We start from the raw sequence: 21013 nt of genomic DNA on the forward strand, positions 1-21013 counted from the left end.
TTTAAGGTCGGTTCACAAGAATCAGTTTTTACTTTCATCCTAGAGGAAGGATTGGGTTTTCAGTTCAGAAGAGCAGCTTCATCCTTGCAGAAGTGACATTTTTAGAGTTTATAGAATCTGTAACTTCTGAGAGTTTCTTTTGACTGTCAAAGGAATCTAGACCAGCAGAACTGCCAAGAGGCATTGAAGTGTTTCAGCAGTCAAAGAAATAAGATTGAAAAAAATACATTTAAGTAAGAAATTAAAGAGTTAAGATAGGGGTGGCATTTCTCCATGATGGAGCATCAGTAAAGGATATTTTTGGAAAACAATTTCAAGTTTACCTGTCTATTTTAAGATCTTTCTAAAGGCACACAAATATATCACCACTAACGTGATGCTACTGTCAAGCCAAGAGGATGCTCTGCCAGTTACATAAATGGATAGTGTGATTTATGATTTTCAGAGCTGGTATGATACATGCATCCCAAAGACTGGTGGATTGTATCAAACAGCAATTCCTTTTGGTTGTTTGCAACAAGCAAGGTATTGGCCATTCCCAGTTGGTTTGTGCTTGCAAAACTCAGAATGCAATGTCTAACATTAGATATGATTATGCACTTGGATACATTTGTTGGCTAATCCTGAGTGTTTAAAGCATTATGTTGACAACAAATTTAGGATTGTCACTCAGACTTACTTGTGTGTACTCAAAGTCACTTATGTTACTATATAGGGTCTTGTACCTTGCAGGCAGAAAGACCATTTGTATGCACTATGTATGTTTCAATTCAATGAAATAGCTGATAGCTGTTTGTTAGTTAATTTCTCAGAGCAATATCTTGACCAATCAGTGTCAACTTGCCTGCTAATATGGAAACAAAACTTGGCAATTAACCATCACTCATCATTAGTTGGTGAATTGTCCAAGACAATGCTTCTTGGGGTGGCACAGTGGTTAGCACTGCTGTCTCTCAGCACCAGGGACCCGGGTTCAATTCCAGCCTCAGGCTATGTATGTGTGGAGGTCGCGCAATCTTCCCATGTCTGTCTGGGTTTCCTCGAGGTGCTTCAGTTTCGTCCCACAGTCCAAAGATGTGCAGGGTAGGTGGATTGGCCATGCAAAATTGCCTATAGTGTTCAGGGAGGTGTAGATTAGGTGGGATGCTCTGAGGATCAGTGTGGACTTGTTGGGTCGAAGGGCCTGTTTCCACACTGTGGAGAATAGATATAGAGCCCCTAATCAGAGTCCATCTGCCAATCAATCAGATTGTATCAAAAACAGGTCAGTACAATACAGACAGGATAAGCACAGTGCAAACAGGATCAGTACTGTACAAATAGGTCAGTACTGTACAAACAGGTCAGTACAATACAGACAGGATAAGCACAGTGCAAACAGGATCAGTACTGTACAAACAGGTCAGAACAGTACAAACAGGATAAGTACTGCGCAAACAGGATCAGTACTGTACAAACAGGTCAGTACAGTACAGACAGGATACGTACAGTGCAAACAGGATCAGTACTGTACAAATAGGTCAGTACAATACAGACAGGATAAGCACAGTGCAAACAGGATCAGTACTGTACAAACAGGTCAGTACAGTACAGACAGGATAAGTACAGTGCAAACAGGATCAGTATTGTCCAAACAGGTCAGTACAGTACAGACAGGATCTGTGCACACAGGACAGCGGGTATGCTGAGGGTCAGGCTCTAGTCCCTGCCTGACGTGTTTGCACTTTTCCCAGAATGCTGTCTTTGCCACGTATCGTGCCGGAGCGGATCCGGATCTTCGTGTGAAAACTTCACCTCCCGAGTCCGGCTGGTAATGGGGGGCTCTCAAAGTGTGGAAATACCCGGAGGAGGCAGCGAGGGATACCATGTTCTCCGAGTATGTAACTGTCTCCCTGAATATTGGCGCGGCTCCCCCTGCGCTGACCGAGCCGTCATGGGATGGCCCCTTAACAGCCTGAGTCCGTAGGCAAGGCCGGGGATTGGGCGGCGGCCTACTCCTGCTTTCAGCGCGGTTTGGTCATTCCCAGTCAAAGGTGGAATCACTCTCTCTATCTGAATTATTAGCTGCCGAATTAAGGGCTTCATCGAGGGTTTGAGTTATTAAAGCCCCATTTGCGAGTTGTCTCAGGACAGCCTCGGTAGTTAGAGCCTCAACCCTCGGTACAGACCAGGCTGGTTAACGGCGAGGCATCCCCTAAAATCGAGTAGCAATTCTAATGTATTCAACACTTTGAAAATTAACTCACCTTTCTCTAATCAAACTTTTTATTTATGATTTCCGAGCCTCACCCTCTGATAATGTGGTCAGAAATATTTTGGGGTGGGGGTGTATGTACTTGGTCTATTCACTCACATCTGATGCTATGAAACGAAACAAATTTTGCAACTGCAACAAGAAAGGACAGGCTGTTACTCTGAACTAATTGTGCTTTGTCCAACTCTTGTTATATACAAGATACGTTAATGTATTTTCTAAATTATTGACGAATTAATCAGGCTGTGCTGACTTTGTTTTATTTTAATCTCGACCGTGTAGCTGTTCGAATATGTCGCGCTTGTGTACAAGGTAACTGTGCAGAGCATTACATGTTAATTCATTAGTCTCCCTGTAATTGAGGGTTTGTAGTTTGTTCATCTTGCTGGTTTTAGTGCTGTCTATACACACTGTAATACATTCACGCCGCATTCCACTCTCTTCCATCGAATGAGTACAAAAATAATTGGATCATAGTTATTCTTCTTTGTCTTATAAACTATGGATTTTATTATTGCTTAACAGTTTGTTTTGTCATGATTAATTGCAAATTTGCGTGATTGTTTGACAACACCCTTTTCAGGAGTTTGGGAGGAAGTTAAAATGGGAGGAAGTTAAAATGGGAGGACTTCAAAGATGGTGATGTCTCAATTTATTCCCAGTACCATGTATTAACAAGAGTAGAAGTAAGAAGATAGCAAAGCTGAATAAACAGTTTGGATTCTTGGGGAATTGGGACCTGGTTTGGGCAGAAAGCCCCTATTGAAAAATGATAACTCAGTGTCAAGCGGAAGGAACACAGCAGGCCAGGCAGCATCGGAGAAGCAGGAAAGTTGACGTTTTGGGTCAGGACCCTGTTGAAAAGGGATGATCTGAGAGCATGGTCCTTATTTGGAAATTCACAAGTACATTGTTGAAAGAATTGGGGAAACTACATTTGTGGATTTTGTCGGAGGGAGGGCACCAGCTTTTAGAGGTAGGAAAGAGGAATAAAGTCTGTAAATTTATCCTATTAGGCAGAAGGGAATGGGTCCATTTAGAAAGGAAAGAATTAGGAAAAGTGCAGAGGACTGAAGAAAGCTGCAAAGACTAATTAATTAATTATACACATGGCATGTGAATGCTCAGAATGTGATAAAATTGATTTTTACAGGTGTAGATTATCATTTGGAAATATGATGTAGCAATAACATGCCTGGCTCAGAGGAGGGTATGCCTGAGTGTTAATCATTCCTTGACACAAGAGGTATTCACAATAACACTGCAGAGAGGTCAAGGACATAATCTATTTGGTCGGGGCTGGGAAACAAAATATGGTACAGTTACATTGCTTGGTGTTGTCTTAGGCCACCAATTAGTGGGAAAGTTGGAGGAGGAGCAAAATTGCATGCAGCGAAAAAAATTATAAAGTGCTTATAATGGGAGACTTTAATTGTCCAGATGTAGTCTTGATTAGTAAAGGTCAGAGAGGAACAAGAGTTCAAGACGGGTTCAAGAAAATTTTCTACTGTATTTTGTTTGCAGTACACTGAGAAAGAAGGCACTGATAAGCCTGGTTCTTGGAAATGAGGTGGACCAAATGGATTTAGCATCAGGAGTGAAGCAGTGATCATTTTATCTTGGGTCTTGAGTTGTTTATGATAAGAGTACCAGGAGTAATCCAGAGTGAGAATAATTTACTGAGCAAAAAGATAACATCAATTGGTTTAGAATGATTGTGGCCCAGATCAACTGAAATGACAGGTTGATAGACAAAACTGTATTTGAAAGTGGGCTGCCTTGAGAGAAAAGTGAGTTTGGTGCCAATACAAGGCAATCAAATCCAGAGATCCTGGATAACAAAAAAATGGATAGAGATTTACAATTAAGAAGAAAGCACCTACTTATGACAGCTGTTAGATTCGCAAAGCAACCAAGAACAAGGCTGAATATAGAAGATTCAGAGAAGAATTGGAAAAGCAACTCAGCAAGTGATTGAATATCAGTAGAGACTGGCAGTTAACAAAATATAGAATCCAAAAATCATCTTTTAGTTAAAAGATAATTAGTAAAATGGGCAGCAGCAGGATGACTAGAGCCAAAAAGCAGGTGGAACCAAAAAGCAGATTTACACAAAGTAGGGACCATTGCTAAAGTAATAAATGAATATTTTCAGCCTTTCTTTACAAGGGTAAGATGATGCACAGGTTATATTGAAAAATGAGGTCATCCAGACTTGGTTGGTTTGAAATTGAGGATGTCATGGATAGACTATATGCACTTAAAGTTAATAAGGTGCATCCAGGGATACTGAAAATTGAGGAGATACTGGCCATTTTTTTTTAAGGCTTTAGATGTGGAATGATACCAGGAGACTGGAGAACACTGAATATTTACACTTGTTCAAAAAAAGCATGCATTAGTAAACTCAGCAAATAGAATCAGTCAGTTTAACCATACTGGTGGAGAAGCATCTAGAAATGATAAATTGAGACAAATTTAGTAATCACTTGGGTAAATCACCCACTGCATCCCAAAACCAGTCCAACCTGTCTCTGCCTCCCTAACCGGTTCTTCCTCTCACCCATCCCTTCCTCCCACCCCAAGCCGCACCCCCAGCTACCTACTAACCTCATCCCACCTCCTTGACTTGTCCGTCTTCCCTGGACTGACCTATCCCCTCCCTACCTCCCCACCTACACTCCCTCCACCTATCTTCTTTACTCTCCATCTTCGGTCCGCCTCCCCCTCTCTCCCTATTTATTCCAGTTCCCTCTCCCCATCCCCCTCTCTGATGAAGGGTCTAGGCCCGAAATGTCAGCTTTTGTGCTCCTGAGATGCTGCTTGGCCTGCTGTGTTCATCCAGCCTCACATTTTATTATCTAAGGAAAGCTTTCATGACTTGAGGGAAAGTCTTGTTCATCTATCTCAGTGGAATTTATTGACAAGATAACAGAATTTTGCTAAGGGTCATGCTATTGCTGTGGTGTACGTAGGCTTCCAGTTGCACATGATAGTCTTGCACAACAGACATGTAGACAAACTTGTAGTCTGTGGAATAAAAAGGACAGTGATAACATGGATGCAAAATGGGCTGAATGACAGGAAAAAGAGTGTAGTGGTTAAAAAGATGCCTTTCAGACAGGAGGAAGGTTTGTCGTGGAGATCCCTCAAGGGTCCTGTTGGAATCTTTGTCCTTCCTGATCAATGTTTCCTCTAATTTTCTTATCAGCTGCACGGGCCTCCGGGGCCGATGCCAGTTGCCGTGCAAAGAACATCAGAGCTTAGAAAGGATGTTGTCCCTGATGTAAATAATGACCAAGGCTTTGGTACATGGAGCACAATTTCAAAAAATTACTGATTGTACAAAGCTTGGAAGCATTGTGAAGTGAGAAGAGACTAGTGTAAAACTTCAAAAGGATGTAGTTAGGTTGATTGGATTTATTGAGGTGGCTTTAGATGTGGGAATGATACCAGGGGACTGGGTAACACCGAATATTAACACTTGTTCAAAAAAAGCATGCATTGGTAAACTCAGCAAATAGAATCAGTCAGTTTAACCATACTGGTGGAGAAACATCTAGAAATGATAAATTGACACAAATTTAATAATCACTTGGGTAAATGCAAGACAATTAAGGAAAGCTTTCATGACTTGAGGGAAGATGATTTATTTTGGCGTGAAGAATACAGAGACAAGAGAGTAATAGTAAAGAGGATGCAGGAACATTGGATTTGATTTATTATTGTCACGTGTACCTAGGTACAGTGAAAAGTTGTTTTGCATGCTATTCCAGCCAAATTGTATTGTAAATAAGTTCAACAGAGTAATAGAAAAAAAATGCATGTTATAGCTACTGGGAAGGTCCAGAGAAAGATCAGCTCTAATACATGGGAGGTCCCTTCATGTGTCTGATAACAGTGGGGGGAAAAGCTGTTCATGAATCTGTCAGTACATGTTTTAAGCTTTTGTATCTTCTACCCGACGGACAAGATTGGAAGAGATTATAATTGGGGTGGGAGGGACCATTGATTATGTTGGCTAACTTCTTAAGGCAGCAAGAAATATAGATGGAGTCAGTGGTTGGAAGGTTGGCTTGTTGGAACGGTACTGTGTTCACAGCTCTCTATAGTTTCTAATGATCCTGGATGGAGCAGGTGCCATACCAAGCTTTGATGTATTTGGATAGAATGCTTTGGTGAGTTTTGAGAAGATTTGTAGCTCAGGTTGAGGTTCTGGATACAAGTTTGCTGGCTGAGCTGGAAGGTTCATTTTCAGACATTTCGTCACTTTTTTTTATTTGAAAAAATATACTTTATTCATAAGATGTACAAAAAATAAAACATATTTATACACCTACCCAGTCATGCAAGCCGCTCCAGGTTACCCAGGGGGTACTAAAGGAAAAAAACAAACAAAGAAGAAAAAAAAAAGCAAAGAAAATACCCCGGCAATTGTCACCCCGCACAGCCCCAGTTGGCCCCCTGACCAGTTGGGGAAGGCGCCAGCTGGGCCCATGTACAGGATAGGGCCCTTTTTTCTATTCTGGACAGGGGGTTTCATACCATGGTCTTTCCCCACCGCGCCTTGGCGGCGGCTGCCCCAAGCTTTAGCACGTCCCTCAGCACGTAGTCCTGGACCTTGGAGTGCGCCAGTCTGCAACATTCGGTCGTGGTCAGTTCTTTCAGCTGGCAGACCAGCAAGTTGCGGGTAGACCAAAGAGCGTCTTTCACCGCATTGATGGTCCTCCAGGCGCAGTTGATGTTGGTCTCGGTGTGCGTCCCGGGAACCAGCCCGTAGAGCACGGAGTCCCGCGTCACGGAGCTGCTCGGGACAAACCTCGACAGATACCACTGCATCCCCCTCCAGACCTCTTGCGCATAGGCACACTCCAGAAGGAGGTGATCGACAGTCACGTCTCCCCCGCAGCCACTTCGAGGGCAGCGTGCGGTGGCGCAGAGATTCCGGGCATGCATAAAGGATCTCACTGGCAGAGGCCCTCTCACCGCCAGCCAAGCAATGTCCTTGTGCTTGTTTGAAAGTTCTGGCGATGAGGCATTCTGCCAAACGACTTTGGCAGTCTGCGTGGGGAACCACACGACGGCATCCACCCTCTCCTTTTCCCGAAGGGTTTCGAGGATACTACATGCTGACCACTGCCTGACGGCCGTATGGTCAAAGGTGTTTCCTTTCAAAAATTTCTCCACGAAGGACAGGTGGTACGGAACGGTCCAACTACTCGGAGCGTTCCGCGGCAACGAGGCCAGGCCCATCCTTCGCAACACCGGGGACAGGTAAAACCTCAGTAAGCAGTGACAGTTGGTGTTTGCGTACTGAGGATCTACGCATAGCTTGATGCAGCCACACACAAAGGTAGCCGTCAGGGCGAGGGTGGCGTTCGGTACGCCCTTTCCCCCATTTTCCAGGTCTTTGTACATGGTGTCCCTGTGGACCCGGTCCATCCTCAACCCCCAAATGAAGTGGAAGATGGCCCGGGTGACCGCAGTGGCGCAGGTCCAGGGAATAGGCCAGGCCTGGGCCACATACAACAGTACCGAAAGCCCCTCGCACCTGACAACCAGGTTCTTAACCGCGATGGAGAGGGACCGGAGCGTCCACCTGCCCAACTTCTGCTTCCGTTTGGTGATACGCTCCTCCCAAGTCATAGTGCACCCCCCAGCTCCACCAAACCAAACACCCAGCACCTTCAGGTAGTCTGTCCTGACGGTGAAGGGGATGAAGGAGCGGTCGTCCCAGTTCCCGAAGAACATGACCTCGCTCTTACCCCTATTGACTTTGGCACCCGAGGCCAGTTCAAACTGGCCGCAGATGTCCAACAGCCTACTCACCGACCGACGATCGCTGCAGAAGACGGCGACATCATCCATGTACAGGGAGGTCTTGACCTGAAGGCCTCCGCTGCCTGGGATAGTCACGCCCTTCAGGCTCACGTCCTTCCTGATGGAGGCGGCGAAGGGCTCCACACAGCACACGAACAAGGCAGGAGAGAGCGGGCAGCCCTGCCTGACTCCAGATCTAACAGGAAAACTGTCTGATTCCCACCCGTTGATCGAGACTGCGCTAACGATGTTGGCGTAGAGCAGCCGGATCCAATTGCAGATGCCCTCCCCGAACCCCAATTTGGAGAGAACGTCCCTCATGTAAGCATGAGAGACCCTGTCGAAGGCCTTCTCCTGGTCCAGGCTGACGAGGCAGGTGTCCACCCGCCTGTCCTGTACGTAGGCGATCGTATCCCTGATGAGCGCGAGGCTCTCAGCGATCTTCCTGCCCGGCACAGCACAGGTTTGGTCAGGGTGAATCACCGACTCCAGGACAGACCTGACCCGGTTGGCAATGACCTTGGCCAGGATTTTGTAGACCACGTTCAAAAGTGAAATGGGACGCCAATTCTTAATTTCTTCCCTCTCCCCCTTCCTCTTGTAAATGAGGGTGATGATGCCCTTCCTCATGGACTTGCACATTTCCCCTGCCCGAAGCGCACTATCGTACACCTCCAGCAGGTCCTGGCCGACCAGGCCCCACAGAGCAGAATACAGCTCGACCGGTAAGCCATCGCTTCCGGGAGTCCTATTCCTCTGCAAGGACATGAGGGCTCTGGCCAGCTCGTCCAGGGATATCGGCCGGTCCAGCCACTCCCTCGTGCCGTCGTCTAAGACCTCCGTGATAGACGACAGGAACGACTCGGAGGCCGTGCTGTCCGTGGGCTTCGTGTCGTACAGTCCGGCATAGAAGGATCTGCTGATCCTCAAAACGTCGGGCCGAGACGACGTCACCGAGCCATCGTCCTCCTTCAGCCGGCTAAGCACAGAGCTCTCTTTGTGCACCTTCTGAAAGAAGAAACGCGAGCACGTCTCGTCCTGCTCCACAGAGCGGACCCTGGACCGGAAGATTATCCTGGAGGCCTCCGCGGCGAAGAGCGAGGCTTGCTGGCCCCTCACCTCGCGGAGGTCCTCCGTGACATCGACCCCCATCAACTGCAGAAGGAGCAGGTTCTGCACCCTTTTCTGGAGTCGCGACAGCTTTCCCCGCCCCTCTCTCGCTTTCCGAACACCCTTGAGGACAAAGAACCTCTTGATGTTCTCCTTCACCGTCTCCCACCAGTCGCCCGGAGACTCAAAGAGGGGTTTCACGGTTCTCCAACCGGCATACTCCCTCTTAAGCTCCTCGACGTTCTCTGGGGTCAGAGTCATGTTGAGCTTCCACGTCCCCTTGCCGTCCGGCTGGTCGCCCTGTAAGTGACAGTTGGCCAGCAGGAGGCAGTGGTCAGAGAAGAACACCGGTTCGACGCCGGTGGACCTGACCGAGAACGCCCGTGACACAAACAGGAAGTCTATCCTTGAGCGAATAGACCCGTCTGGCCGCGACCAGGTGTACCTCCGCTGCGCTCCGTCTGCAGGGGTGCTGAAGACGTCGAGCAGCTTGGCGTCCTTCACCGTGCCCATCAGGAATCTAGATGTGACGTCCAGTTGACTCCCCCCACCCGCTGTCCCCACGCCGGATCTTCCATCTGCATTGATGATGCAGTTGAAGTCTCCGCCTAGGATGACCGGCCTGGACGTAGCCAGCAGGGGTGGAAGCCGCTGCAGGACGGCCAACCGCTCACTCCGTACCGCTGGGGCGTACACGTTGATCAGCCTCAGGGAAGCGTTCCTGTAGGTGACGTCAGCCACTAGGAGGCGCCCCCCCCACCACCTCCTGAACTTGAGAGATGGTGAAGTTGCGCCCCCACAGCAGAATAGCCAGGCCCGAGGAGCGACAGTCGTTACCCCCCGACCAGATCGAAGGCCCACAGGTCCAGGCGCCGGACCATTTCCCGTACCTGCCGAGGTGTGGTATCCCACACTCTAGCAGAAACAGGAGGTCCGCCTTGACAGTGGTCAGGTAGGCCAACGTGGATACACATCTTGCGGTGGACTTGACACTGCGCACATTAATGCTCGCAACTTGTACCCCCATTGTGGGCAGTGACCGCAGTACCCTCCCGAAGTCCAAGGTCCAGCCCCTCCATCTGACCCTTCATGCCCATTGCCCGGGCTAACTGCTGGATGCTCTCCGGGCTCAGGAAACCGTCCGTGCTGCCTTCCGGGTGGCATCCCCCCGTCGGGGGTGCAGAGGCAGGAGGGTCTGGCTCTGGGTCAGGCTGGGGACGCGCTGTTTCCTCCTTCCTGCCTGGAAGTTCCGGGGGGCCCTCCAGTGCCCCAGCGGCACTTGACTGGGTGTCGGAGGGAGCCTCAGGATGCCTCCTGTCACCTGGAAGCGTGGTGCTGCTTTCCTTCTCCCTCGAGATCTTTAACTTCTGCTTCGGGCGGGCCCTCTCCGAATCCCCCTCGTCAGAGGAGCTCTTATAGCCCCCCTGTAGCTGCCTCTTCCCGCCTGATGGTTGCGGTTCCTGGGCCCGTCGACGCACCTTCCTCCTCGCTTTCTGGACCATCATCCACTCCCCTGGGTCGCCTGTCGCCGCCTCCATCGACTCCGGGTTGTCAGGGGGAAGCGGAGCCTGCAGGGATGCTTGCTGGCCTTGGGCCCATCCTGCGGGGCTGGGCCCTCCTGCACATTAGTGGGGTCCTTGCTGGGCCCTGGTGCCTTCCTCTCCTCCGGGGGGGCTGGCCCCACATTGCCCCTGCCGGCGACCTGGGCGTAGGTGGTCCCCCGCTGCGGGCATGCCCTATAGAAGTGGCCCACTTCCCCGCAAAGGTTGCAGCTTTTCTCTTGTGGGCAATCCTTTGCAAGGTGTCCCTCCTCCCTGCAGATGGTGGCTTTGCAGTCGTCCGCCACGTGACCTGACCTACCACAGGCATGGCAGACTTTAGGTTGCTCTGCATAGGTCAGGGAGCCCTTGCTCCCACCGATCGCGAAGCTGGATGGTGGGTGTACGAAGTTCCCGTCCGCGCCCATCCTCAGCGTCACCTTGACCTGCCCCTTACTGGTCCAGATGCCAAAGGGGTCCATGATGTCAGTTAGGTCCCCTTCCACCTTCACTTACCTTCCAAGGAAGGTCAGGACATCAACTGCTGGCACATGCGGGTTGTACATGTGTACAGTCACCATACGGCTCCTCTGTGCTGGCATCATAAACAGCGGGACAGCGGTCAATACAGAGAGGGGACCCTCACCTCCTTTCTCCTTGAAAACCTCCAGGAAGCGCTCGCAAAGCTTGGCACTCCTGAAGGCCACATCGTAAAAACCTCCTCCGGAGAAATCCTGCAGGCAGTAAATGTCCGCAGCAGCGAACCCGCAACAGTTCAACAGGACCCTCTTCACGAAGAAGGTGCGGTCCACAGGTGCACCTTCATCCACCTTCTTTACGGAAACACGGATGGTGTTCCGGACCCCCTGACCTGGGGCACGAGCACTTGCCGCAGCCTTCGTTGCAGGTTGGCTGCTCCCCTGAACCAGCGTTAGGCCGAAGCCAGCATTAAGATCCACTGGTCGCAAGGGTGCACAGCCAGCCCGATGTCTTCCTTTCACCTCCAACACAGCACTCTCCTCCTCTCGGTCCACAAGAGAGTGGGTCTTTATTTTGTTCAGATGTAAGCTGGTTCACTGAGCTTGAAGGTTTGTTCCCAGATGTTTCGTCACCATTCTAGGTAACATCAACAGTGAGCCTCTGACAAAGCACTGGTGTTATGTCCTGCTTTCTATTTATTTGTTTAGGTTTCCTTGGGATGGTGATGTCATTTCCTGTGTTGGTGATGTCATTTCCTGTTCTTTTTCTCAGAGGGCCGTAGATGGGCTCCAAATCTGTGTGTTTTTTGATGGAGTTCTGATTGGAATGCCATGCTTCTAGGAATTCTCGTGCATGTGTCTGTTTGGCTTGTCCTAGCATGGATGTGTTGTCCCAATCAAAGTGGTGGTTCAAAACATGCCCAAAAACCATAACCATTCTCCCCTACATCAAAGACATCTTGGAAATGACTGCCAGACTACTCAGACCTCTTGGCATCATGGTAGCCCACAAACCCACCAACACACTAAAACACCAGCTAATGAACTTAAAAGACCCTGTACAGACAACAAGCAAAACGAACGTCATCTACAAAATACCTTGCAAGAATTGTGACAAACACTACTTTGGACAAACAGGCAGAAAGCTAGCCACCAGGATACACGAACATCAACTAGCCACCAAAAGACATGACCCACTATCACTAGTATCCTTACATACAGATGAGGAAGGACACCACTTTGACTGGGACAACACATCCATCCTAGGACAAGCCAAACAGAGACACGCATGAGAATTCCTAGAAGCATGGCATTCCAACTGGAACTCCATCAACAAACACACAGATTTGGAGCCCATCTACGACCCTCTGAGAAAAAGAACAGGAAATGACATCACCAACACAGGAAATGACATCACCAACCCAAGGAAACGTAAACATATAAATAGAAAGTGGGACATAACACCAGCGCTTCACCAGAGGCTCACTGATGATGTTACCTAGGATAGTGACGAAATGTCTGAAAACTAACCTTCCAGCTCAGCAAGCAAACTTAGATCCATAGAATGCTTTCTACAATATATCTGTAAAAATTCAGACAGGCTGAATTTCTGTACCCTCATGATGAAGTAGAGGCATTGTAGTGCTTTCTTGACTGTTGCATTAATGTGGGTGGACCTGGACAGATCGTTAGTGATTGTCACTCCTAGGAACTTGGCATGGTTGACCATCTCTGTTGATGTAGATAGGTGCATGCCCTCCACCTTGCTCCCTGAAGTCATTGACCAGCTCTTTTACTTTGTTGATATTGAGGGAGAAGTTGTTATCTTTACACCATTTCATCAAGCACTCTATTCTCTTTCCTGTATTCTGTTTTGTCATTGTTTAAGATCCAGCCTACAAGGGTGGTATCGTCAGTGAATTTGTAGATTTGGGTAGGACGGGACACAGTCATGAGTGTATAGAGGGTAGTGTAAGGGGCTGAATAAGTAGCCTTGCGGGACACTGGTGTTGAGTGTTGTCGTGGAGGAGGTGCTGATGCCTTTTCTCACTGATTGCAGCCTGTGGATCAGGAACCTAGTTGTACATGTGCATAAATCATTGAAGTGGCATGGCAAGCTGAGAGAACATTTGAGAAAGCATACAATTTCCCTGTCTTTATTAATAGGACCACAAAGTATAAAAGCATGCAAGTTATGTTAAACCTGTATGGAACATTGGTGTAGCCTCAACTAGAAAATTGTGCCCATTTCGGAAAGCTGCACTTTAGGAAAGATTTGAAGGCATTTGAAAGGGTGTAGAAAAGATTCACATGATTGGCAGTAGGCATGCTAGAGTCGTAGCCACCAATTGTGAAGTGAAAGGGGAGTCGTCAAGTTGTGTCCTGTTTTTGAAACTTAATCAATTTTTGAGTTTTTTTTCCAATTAAAAGTCATAACATTAAGAGACCATTTTAAAATAAATCTTGAGTTTTTAGTAAAAATATTTCTTGAGTTTTAGGAATAGTGCCTGCATTCGATCTTGCTGGGAATGAATGCTAGGACAGTAAAAATGTCCAGTTTTAAAAGTGCTGACATCCTTCACAGCAATGAGTATAAAACATTTTCCTTACAAAAAGATACATGAAAACGCTCCTGCAGTAATCTGTCTTAAGGATTTTGTATGACATGACTGAAGTTAGTGATTTGTTACAAGAAGTCTGGCCAGAAATCATGGCTTTGGATTGAGAAAATCAAGCTGATTGTATGAACATTTGATTTCTCTTGAAATGTATATGTTTTTGGTAAGGAGGCATGTCATGTTAACGTTGATGGCAGTGATTATGTGCTTTTTGGCCTTTAAGCTTGAGCCTAATCAACAGCGTTGCAAAAATGTCTCATGCTTGGGTTTTTATTTTAAGGAGCATCGAACTAATTTATTTTTAGTAGCCTGTTACCCTTTTCTAATCTTTCAAACTGAAAAAATGTTGCTTGTCATGGAGCTTACAAAGGCTGTGGAGATTGCCATGGATGTCATGAAGTAAAAGATCACTAGTCCGATTTGTAAGCTGTCTTCATTCCTGATGGATTACTGTATCATTTTGACTCTTTCTGGAATCAAATGCCAATCTTTCTTAGTACCAGATTTATTTACGGAACGCAATATTACAAATGTCTGCCTTCTCATCAAACCAACACCCAGTGTCCCATAAATTTCTCTTCTTGAGTGCTTAGCGTACTTAATCAGTGTCCTCCATTTGTACATTCTTTACCTTTATAAGACAATTAATAACCATTAACAGATTCCCTTTCTTAAACTTGAAACTCTATAACACTAACAATTCAAATCAAATCGAAGAGAGAAAATAAATTTTCCATATTCTGTCTCTCGTCTTAATACAAGATGTTCCACTTCTGGGATCTCCAGTGGAAGACAAGCATTACTATTCGTCTAGAAATCCAATAATGTTTTACTAAAATTTTGTGTTAACTCATTTTATTTAGAGATTTCCTTTCTACCATCTTTTACACTAGAAAGCTGAGAGCTTATACACTTAATGGTAAGGTCCTTTTGTCAGTTTATGTATTTTGTTGAATGTATGTTATCTCGCAGGGTACAATTATCTATATAACATTCAATGGCAAATTATTCTCAGACCATGTCCTGTTTTGAATTTCATCAAAAATATTTATTAAATAGAACCTCCATCCTATATTTTACTATATTTCCAATGCTTAGTTGCTTCTAACCAACTTTTATTGTCTTAGCTTCCCAGAACATGGGGCATTTTCAAATTTCACTCCCCAAGAATGTTACAAAATAAGCTCTGACACCATCCAGATGAGAAGCACCACAATAAACAACTAATCTCGTGTCTTTTTTGGGTCCTCAAATGCTGAAAGTTTGTGTATGTGCTTCACTGTATTTAATTATATCAATATTTTCCCTCAAAACTTTGTATTCTGTTTTGGTATTTGATCTTGTTTCACAACTGCACTTGATTCCTATAGATCAAACTGGCAAATGGGCTTGTCTGGGTCAGTCGCCAATTTGACTATCCAATCAAAATTCTGAACTGCTCTGTAGCTTTAGATAGGAGATTATCTTTCTATGACAACATAGTATATCAGGAAGTAAATAATGCTTTCTAGACAAAATTGTTGATTCAAACTTTCTTCTGACCTGTGTCTGTGTCTGAAAGTTCCAAAATTTGTTTTCTAATCCTAAATTCCCCTTTAGTCTTATTTATAAGAAATTATAAAAATTAATTAATTAATTAGAACTAAGCATTCATAGAAATTAGCAACGTGTTTCCCTTTTGTGATACCAGAAGATTGCTGGATCTGTTTTCAACTGAGTGCAAGGCAAACCTTTATTTAATTGTACTGTACTGGAGAAACGCAGCAGGTCTGATTGTTTCTGTCTCCACAGACACTGAGTTTCAACTCCAATGACTCTTCTTTGGAACTTTTGTTTTTATTTGAGAAATACGACACCATTCATACTGTACATCATTCATATATCATACATCATACATCTGTCTGTAAATGTTTTGGCTTTATTTCTGTATATTCCTTTCTACATTGTCATTCTTTTTAGGCTGCAAGATATGGAGTGTTCAATTTAATTTGAACAATAAGACTTAAGACAATTACGGTGATAGATTGAATTGAGAGAACTAATCAAACTAAAAGATTCTCCAGCATCGGCAGTTCCTACTATCACTGTAAAAACTTTTCTCACCCTGATTGGTCAAAGCAACACTCTCTGTGCAAATATTTTCCACAAGCTTCTCAGAATTTATTAAGCTTATCACAATAAACACTGAACAGTGATTCTTCAGTCAGTTTGGTGCGTCAACGTGTGACTTCTGGCTGACTGGGCACATGTGTTTTGTTTGGTTGACTAAAATTCTCCTACTGTCTTTGCATGCCAGAAAACTAAAGATAAAAGCTTATAAACCCTCACTAGCCATCACTCCTTTGTGTGTACAGAGACATCTCATGCAATGGCTTATGAAAGTTTTATCAACCCATGATCAATCATGAATTGGCTAGATAGCGTATGCTGAGTTCCTGATTGGCTTCATAAGCGTGATGGTCATCTTCTTGATATCGCTTCCTGATGTCTTCTGATAGTTCCCTTGGATAGTAATCATTTATATAGGAACATGCTGAATATAAGAGGCATGGATAGGGTGAATAGCCAAGTTTTTTTTTCCCCAGGGTGAGGAGTCCAAAACAAGAGGGCATAGGTTTAAGGTGAGAAGGGAAACATATATATGGGGCAACTTTTTTTCATGCAGTGGGTGATGTGTGTTTGGAATGAGCTGCCAGAGGAAGTGATGGAGGCTGGTACAATTACAATGTTTAAAAGGCATCTGAATGGGTATATGATTAGGAAGGGTTGAGAGCGATATGGGCCAAATGCTGCTGGCTCATGGGACTAGATTAATTTAGGATGTCTAGTAAACATGGATGAGTTGGATGGAAGGGTTTGTTTCCTAGCTGTACATCTCTATGACTCTAACTCCTTCCTGTTAACGAATAAAGGTTGTCTTTCTTAAAAAGAAAAGTTTATTGTTTTAACGAAGATCTGTAGCTTGGGTTGCAGTTAAAGTTGGTTGGTTCGCCGAACTGACTGGTTTTTGTGCAAATGTTTCATCTCACTTTTAGCTGACGTTGTCAGTGCTGTGTAGCCTCTGTTGAAGCACTGTTGTTCAATCCCACACTGAATTTATATGGTCTGGTCTGTCATGGTGGGCAGTCTTCATAGAATCATAGAATCCCTACAGTGTGGAAACAGGCCCTTTGGCCTAACAAGTCCACACTGACCCTCACAGCATCCTACCAAGATCCATCCCTCTACAACCCACCTAATCTACACACACTATGGGTAATTTAGCATGGCCTATGCAAATAACTTGCATATCTTTGGACTTCCTGTTTTGAACCTTAGTGGTATGTAGATGGGGTCTATTTCAGCATCGGTGGTTAAAAGACAGGCTTCCAAGAATTTTTGTGCTTGTTTTTGTCTTGCTTGTCCTAGTACTATAACTTTGACCCAGTCAAATTGATGCCCTTCTATGTCAGAGTGTATTGAAACAAGGGAGAATTGGTCATGCCATTTTGCTGTGAGTTGGTGTTCATGTAACATGGTGGCAGGTTTCCTGCCCATCTGCCCAATGTAGCGTTTCTCACAGTTGCTGCATGGTATTTTATATGTCACATTTGCCCTGCTCGTTGTGGGTATGGGGTCTTTCGTCTTTGAGAGTAACTGTGGCAGTTGATTTGTGTGCTATCCTTATTTCAAGAGGTCGTAGGAGTCTTGTAGTCAGTTATGATGTGTTTCTGGACATCCTACCCTATGTTAATGTGTTGTGGCGTATAATGTCTTCTTGGTATTGTTTGTTTGCCAGGCATTGGCAGACGAAGCTAGCACTCCTATACAGAGTCTTTGCCAACAATGGTTATCCTAACAGCTTCATTTACCAATGCCTGGCAAACAAACAACACCAAGAAGATACTATACGCCCCAACACACTGGCCACTCTACCCTATGTTAGAAACACATCAGAACTGACTACAAGACTCCCACAGCCTCTTAGAATAAGGGTAGCACACAAATCAACAGTTACACTCAAAAGACGAAAGGCCCTGTACCCACAATGAGCAGGACAAACGTGATCTATAAAATACCATGCAGCATCTGTGAGAAACACTGCATAGGACAGATGAGCAGGAAGCTTGCCACCAGGATACATGAATACCAATGCTCAGCAAAATGGCACAACCAATTCTGCCTTGTTTCAATACACTCCAACATAGAAGGACATAGATCTGACTGCGACAAAGTTACATTACTAGGACAAGCTAGACAAAGACAAGTACAAGAATTCTTGGAGGCCTGATTTTCGACCACCAATGCAATTAACAAATATGTTGTAATAGACCCCATCTGCGTACCACTAAGGTACAAAACTGGAAACAAGGCTGTCCACCATGACGGATGAGACCATATAAATTCAGAATGGGACAGAACAAAATGCTTCAGTGGAGGCTACACAGCGCTGATGGTGTCACCTAGGGAGACAAAACATTTGCAAGAAAACCAGTCAGCTCGACGAACCAGTCAACAACTCTGGAAAAGTTGATTTCCAGCTTGGTATTTGTTAGTCTACATCATAAAAGCAAACCTTCAATGTTCTTTATTGTGACCTGAGACAGTGTGGCCCTTGACTGAACACACTGACATGCGTTCACAAATGGAGGAATAAATTACACCAGTGCCTTACATTGATTATAATTAAGCTATTCAGTATTCTCCAGCCGTTTCTGTTTTTGTTTGTTTCAGATCTCTAGCATCCACAGTTAATATCTCACTAGCTAACCAACTAAACAATAAATAACTATTAAAAATAAAGTTAATCCTGCAAGGTGGTTTCATAAAACATATCACTCTTAAAAAATTTTTCTCCTGCCATTACGCACTGTTTATATTGATCGATTTTTATATTCCTACATTATGTGGCCAAGGTAGGCGGGACCGTTTTCAGAATTACTTTTCTTGCAGTATTGGAGTCTGCTCTTACAGCTTGATATCCAAGTTTCTTCAAAACTCTTGAGCAACTACTTTTACTATAGTCATGTATTTCCCATCAGAAGGATGTTTTCGTGCATAGCCAACTTTATCACCTGGATGGATATCACCTGACATGTCAAAGTAGACACCAGATTTAGGGTGGTTTGGTCTCTCAATGGTTAGCACTGCTGCCTCACAGCGCCAGGGACCTGGGTTCAATTCCACCCTCAGTCTGTGTGGAGCTTGCACATTCTCCCCATATCTGCGTGGGGTTTCCTCCCACAGTTCAAAGATGTGCAGGCTATACTAACTTCCCCAGAGTGTTCAGGGATGTGTGGATTAGGTGGGTGTCTGGGTTGGATGCTGTCAGGGTCAGTGTGTACTGGTCGGGCCAAAGGGCCTGTTTCCACACTGTAGGAATTCTATGATTCCTCCCAGCTATCTCATGCTTTCCACTTTGCCTCTATTAATTGATGACAGGCACCAAAATTATTCATTCATGGGATGAGGGCATCGCTGTCGAGGCAGCATTCATTGCCCAGAAGGTGACTACAAGTCAACCACATTGTTGTGGGTCTGGAGTTACATGTAGAGCAGACCAGCTAAGGATGGCACTTTGCTTCCGTAAAGGACGTTAGTGAACCAGATGGGTTTTTCCAAAACAATCAAATGGATTCATGGTCATGATCAGACCCTTAGTTCTAGATATTTTTTGAATTCAAATTCCACCATCAACCATGGCAGGATTCGAACCTGGGTCCCAGAACATTATCTGGGTCTCTGGGTTAACAGTCCAGCGATAATACCACTAGGCCGTCACCTCCCCTAATTTCACAGCCTGAACAACTTCAACTACTAGTAGTTTTCTTAGGTTGTTCTTGTAATGTTTGTTCTGTTGGTCAACCAAGTTTAGTTCTGAGCTGTAGGTGTCCCATATCTTGCAAGCTAACACTACAGGATTACACCCTCCTTTGATCAACGGTCCTGTCACCAGTTCATGAATGTTTCCTAGTCCAAGATTGTCTCTCTGATCGACAGTGAGAACTTGCGCTGCGTTTCCTTGCTTTCCATTATTTTACCCCATTTTGCTAGTCCATTGATCTTGCCATTTGCCCAATATCTTTGATATTTACTTGATATTTAGATATGCTAGTAACTTTTCCTGCTGTCTCTAAATTGGTTATCAAATTGCATTTACTGAGTTCTGGTATACAAGTCACTGAAGTCCCCACTTGAGGCAGTTGTCCTTTGGGTTCAACAGTCTTGGAGTGTGCATCATGATCATACCTCCTTTCACCGTTCAACGCTGTATATTTCTACCATGTCCTGTTCCTCATAGCAGTCCAGCATATGAGTATGTGAAGTTCAGGAATTGTGCCATTTTCTAACTTCTTAAGTACTGAAATTTGTGGGGAATCCCAATCAGCTGAGATGAGTGGACCATAATAGTTTGACTACTGTGTTGTTGGAGAACCACTGCCTCACCATCACGTTCTACAAACTTATCCAGACCTTTTCACTCTTTATGACCATTTTTATAATGTGTTATAATCCCAGAATCAACAAGTCTATCGGAAGGTCTTATGGTTTGTTTGGAGCTCCCTGGATTTTCTCTGAAACTTCTAACCTGATAATGCCCTTCATGTGAAGCATTCAAATTTGCAGAAAACATTAAGTCCTTTGTAAGGCAGGGAGAACTATTACACAGTACATATGGCATTTTAGAATTCATCCCTGAGACTAATTGAGGAATATTGACCCCTGCTAACTGAAGTGAATTATTAGTCGGGGGCAGCGGTCTGGTGGTAATATAGCTGGGCTGTTAATAAAGAGATACAGATAACAATTAATGAAGGGTCTAGGCCCGAAACGTCAGCTTTTGTGCTCCTGAGATGCTGCTTGGCCTGCTGTGTTCATCCAGCCTCACATTTTATTATCTAACAATTAGGGAAACCGGGTTTGAATCTTGCCGTGGCAGATGGTGGAATTTGAATTCAGTATAATATCTGGAATTAAGAATCTAATGATGACTGTGAACCCATTGTTGATGGTCGGAAAAACCCATCTGCTTCACCAGTGTCCTTTAGGGAAGGAAACTGCCATCCTTACCTGGTCTGGCCTATGCGTCCACAGCAATGTGGTTGACTGTGAACTGCCCTCTGGGCAATTAGGGATGGGCAATAAATGCTGCCTGGCCAGTGACACCCTCATCCTGTGAAAGAATTTTAAAAAAAACAGGCTGCCCATGCCTGA

At 45.2% G+C, this 21013-nt stretch overlaps 1 protein-coding gene across 1 annotated transcript in view; it reads left to right on the plus strand.

Annotated features, from left to right (window-relative positions):
• Positions 1–1618: 1618 nt before the first annotated feature.
• The window catches only part of gorasp2 (golgi reassembly stacking protein 2), a 51612-nt gene continuing 32217 nt past the window's right edge, over positions 1619–21013 (plus strand). The window contains exon 1 of the mRNA XM_048534438.2: positions 1619–1876. Coding sequence (XP_048390395.1) covers positions 1814–1876 — 63 coding nt within the window. The 5' untranslated portion in view covers positions 1619–1813. The remainder of the gene's footprint in view (positions 1877–21013) is intronic.

Source organism: Stegostoma tigrinum, chromosome 7 (genome assembly GCF_030684315.1).
Source record: "Stegostoma tigrinum isolate sSteTig4 chromosome 7, sSteTig4.hap1, whole genome shotgun sequence".
Taxonomy (NCBI): domain Eukaryota; kingdom Metazoa; phylum Chordata; class Chondrichthyes; order Orectolobiformes; family Stegostomatidae; genus Stegostoma; species Stegostoma tigrinum.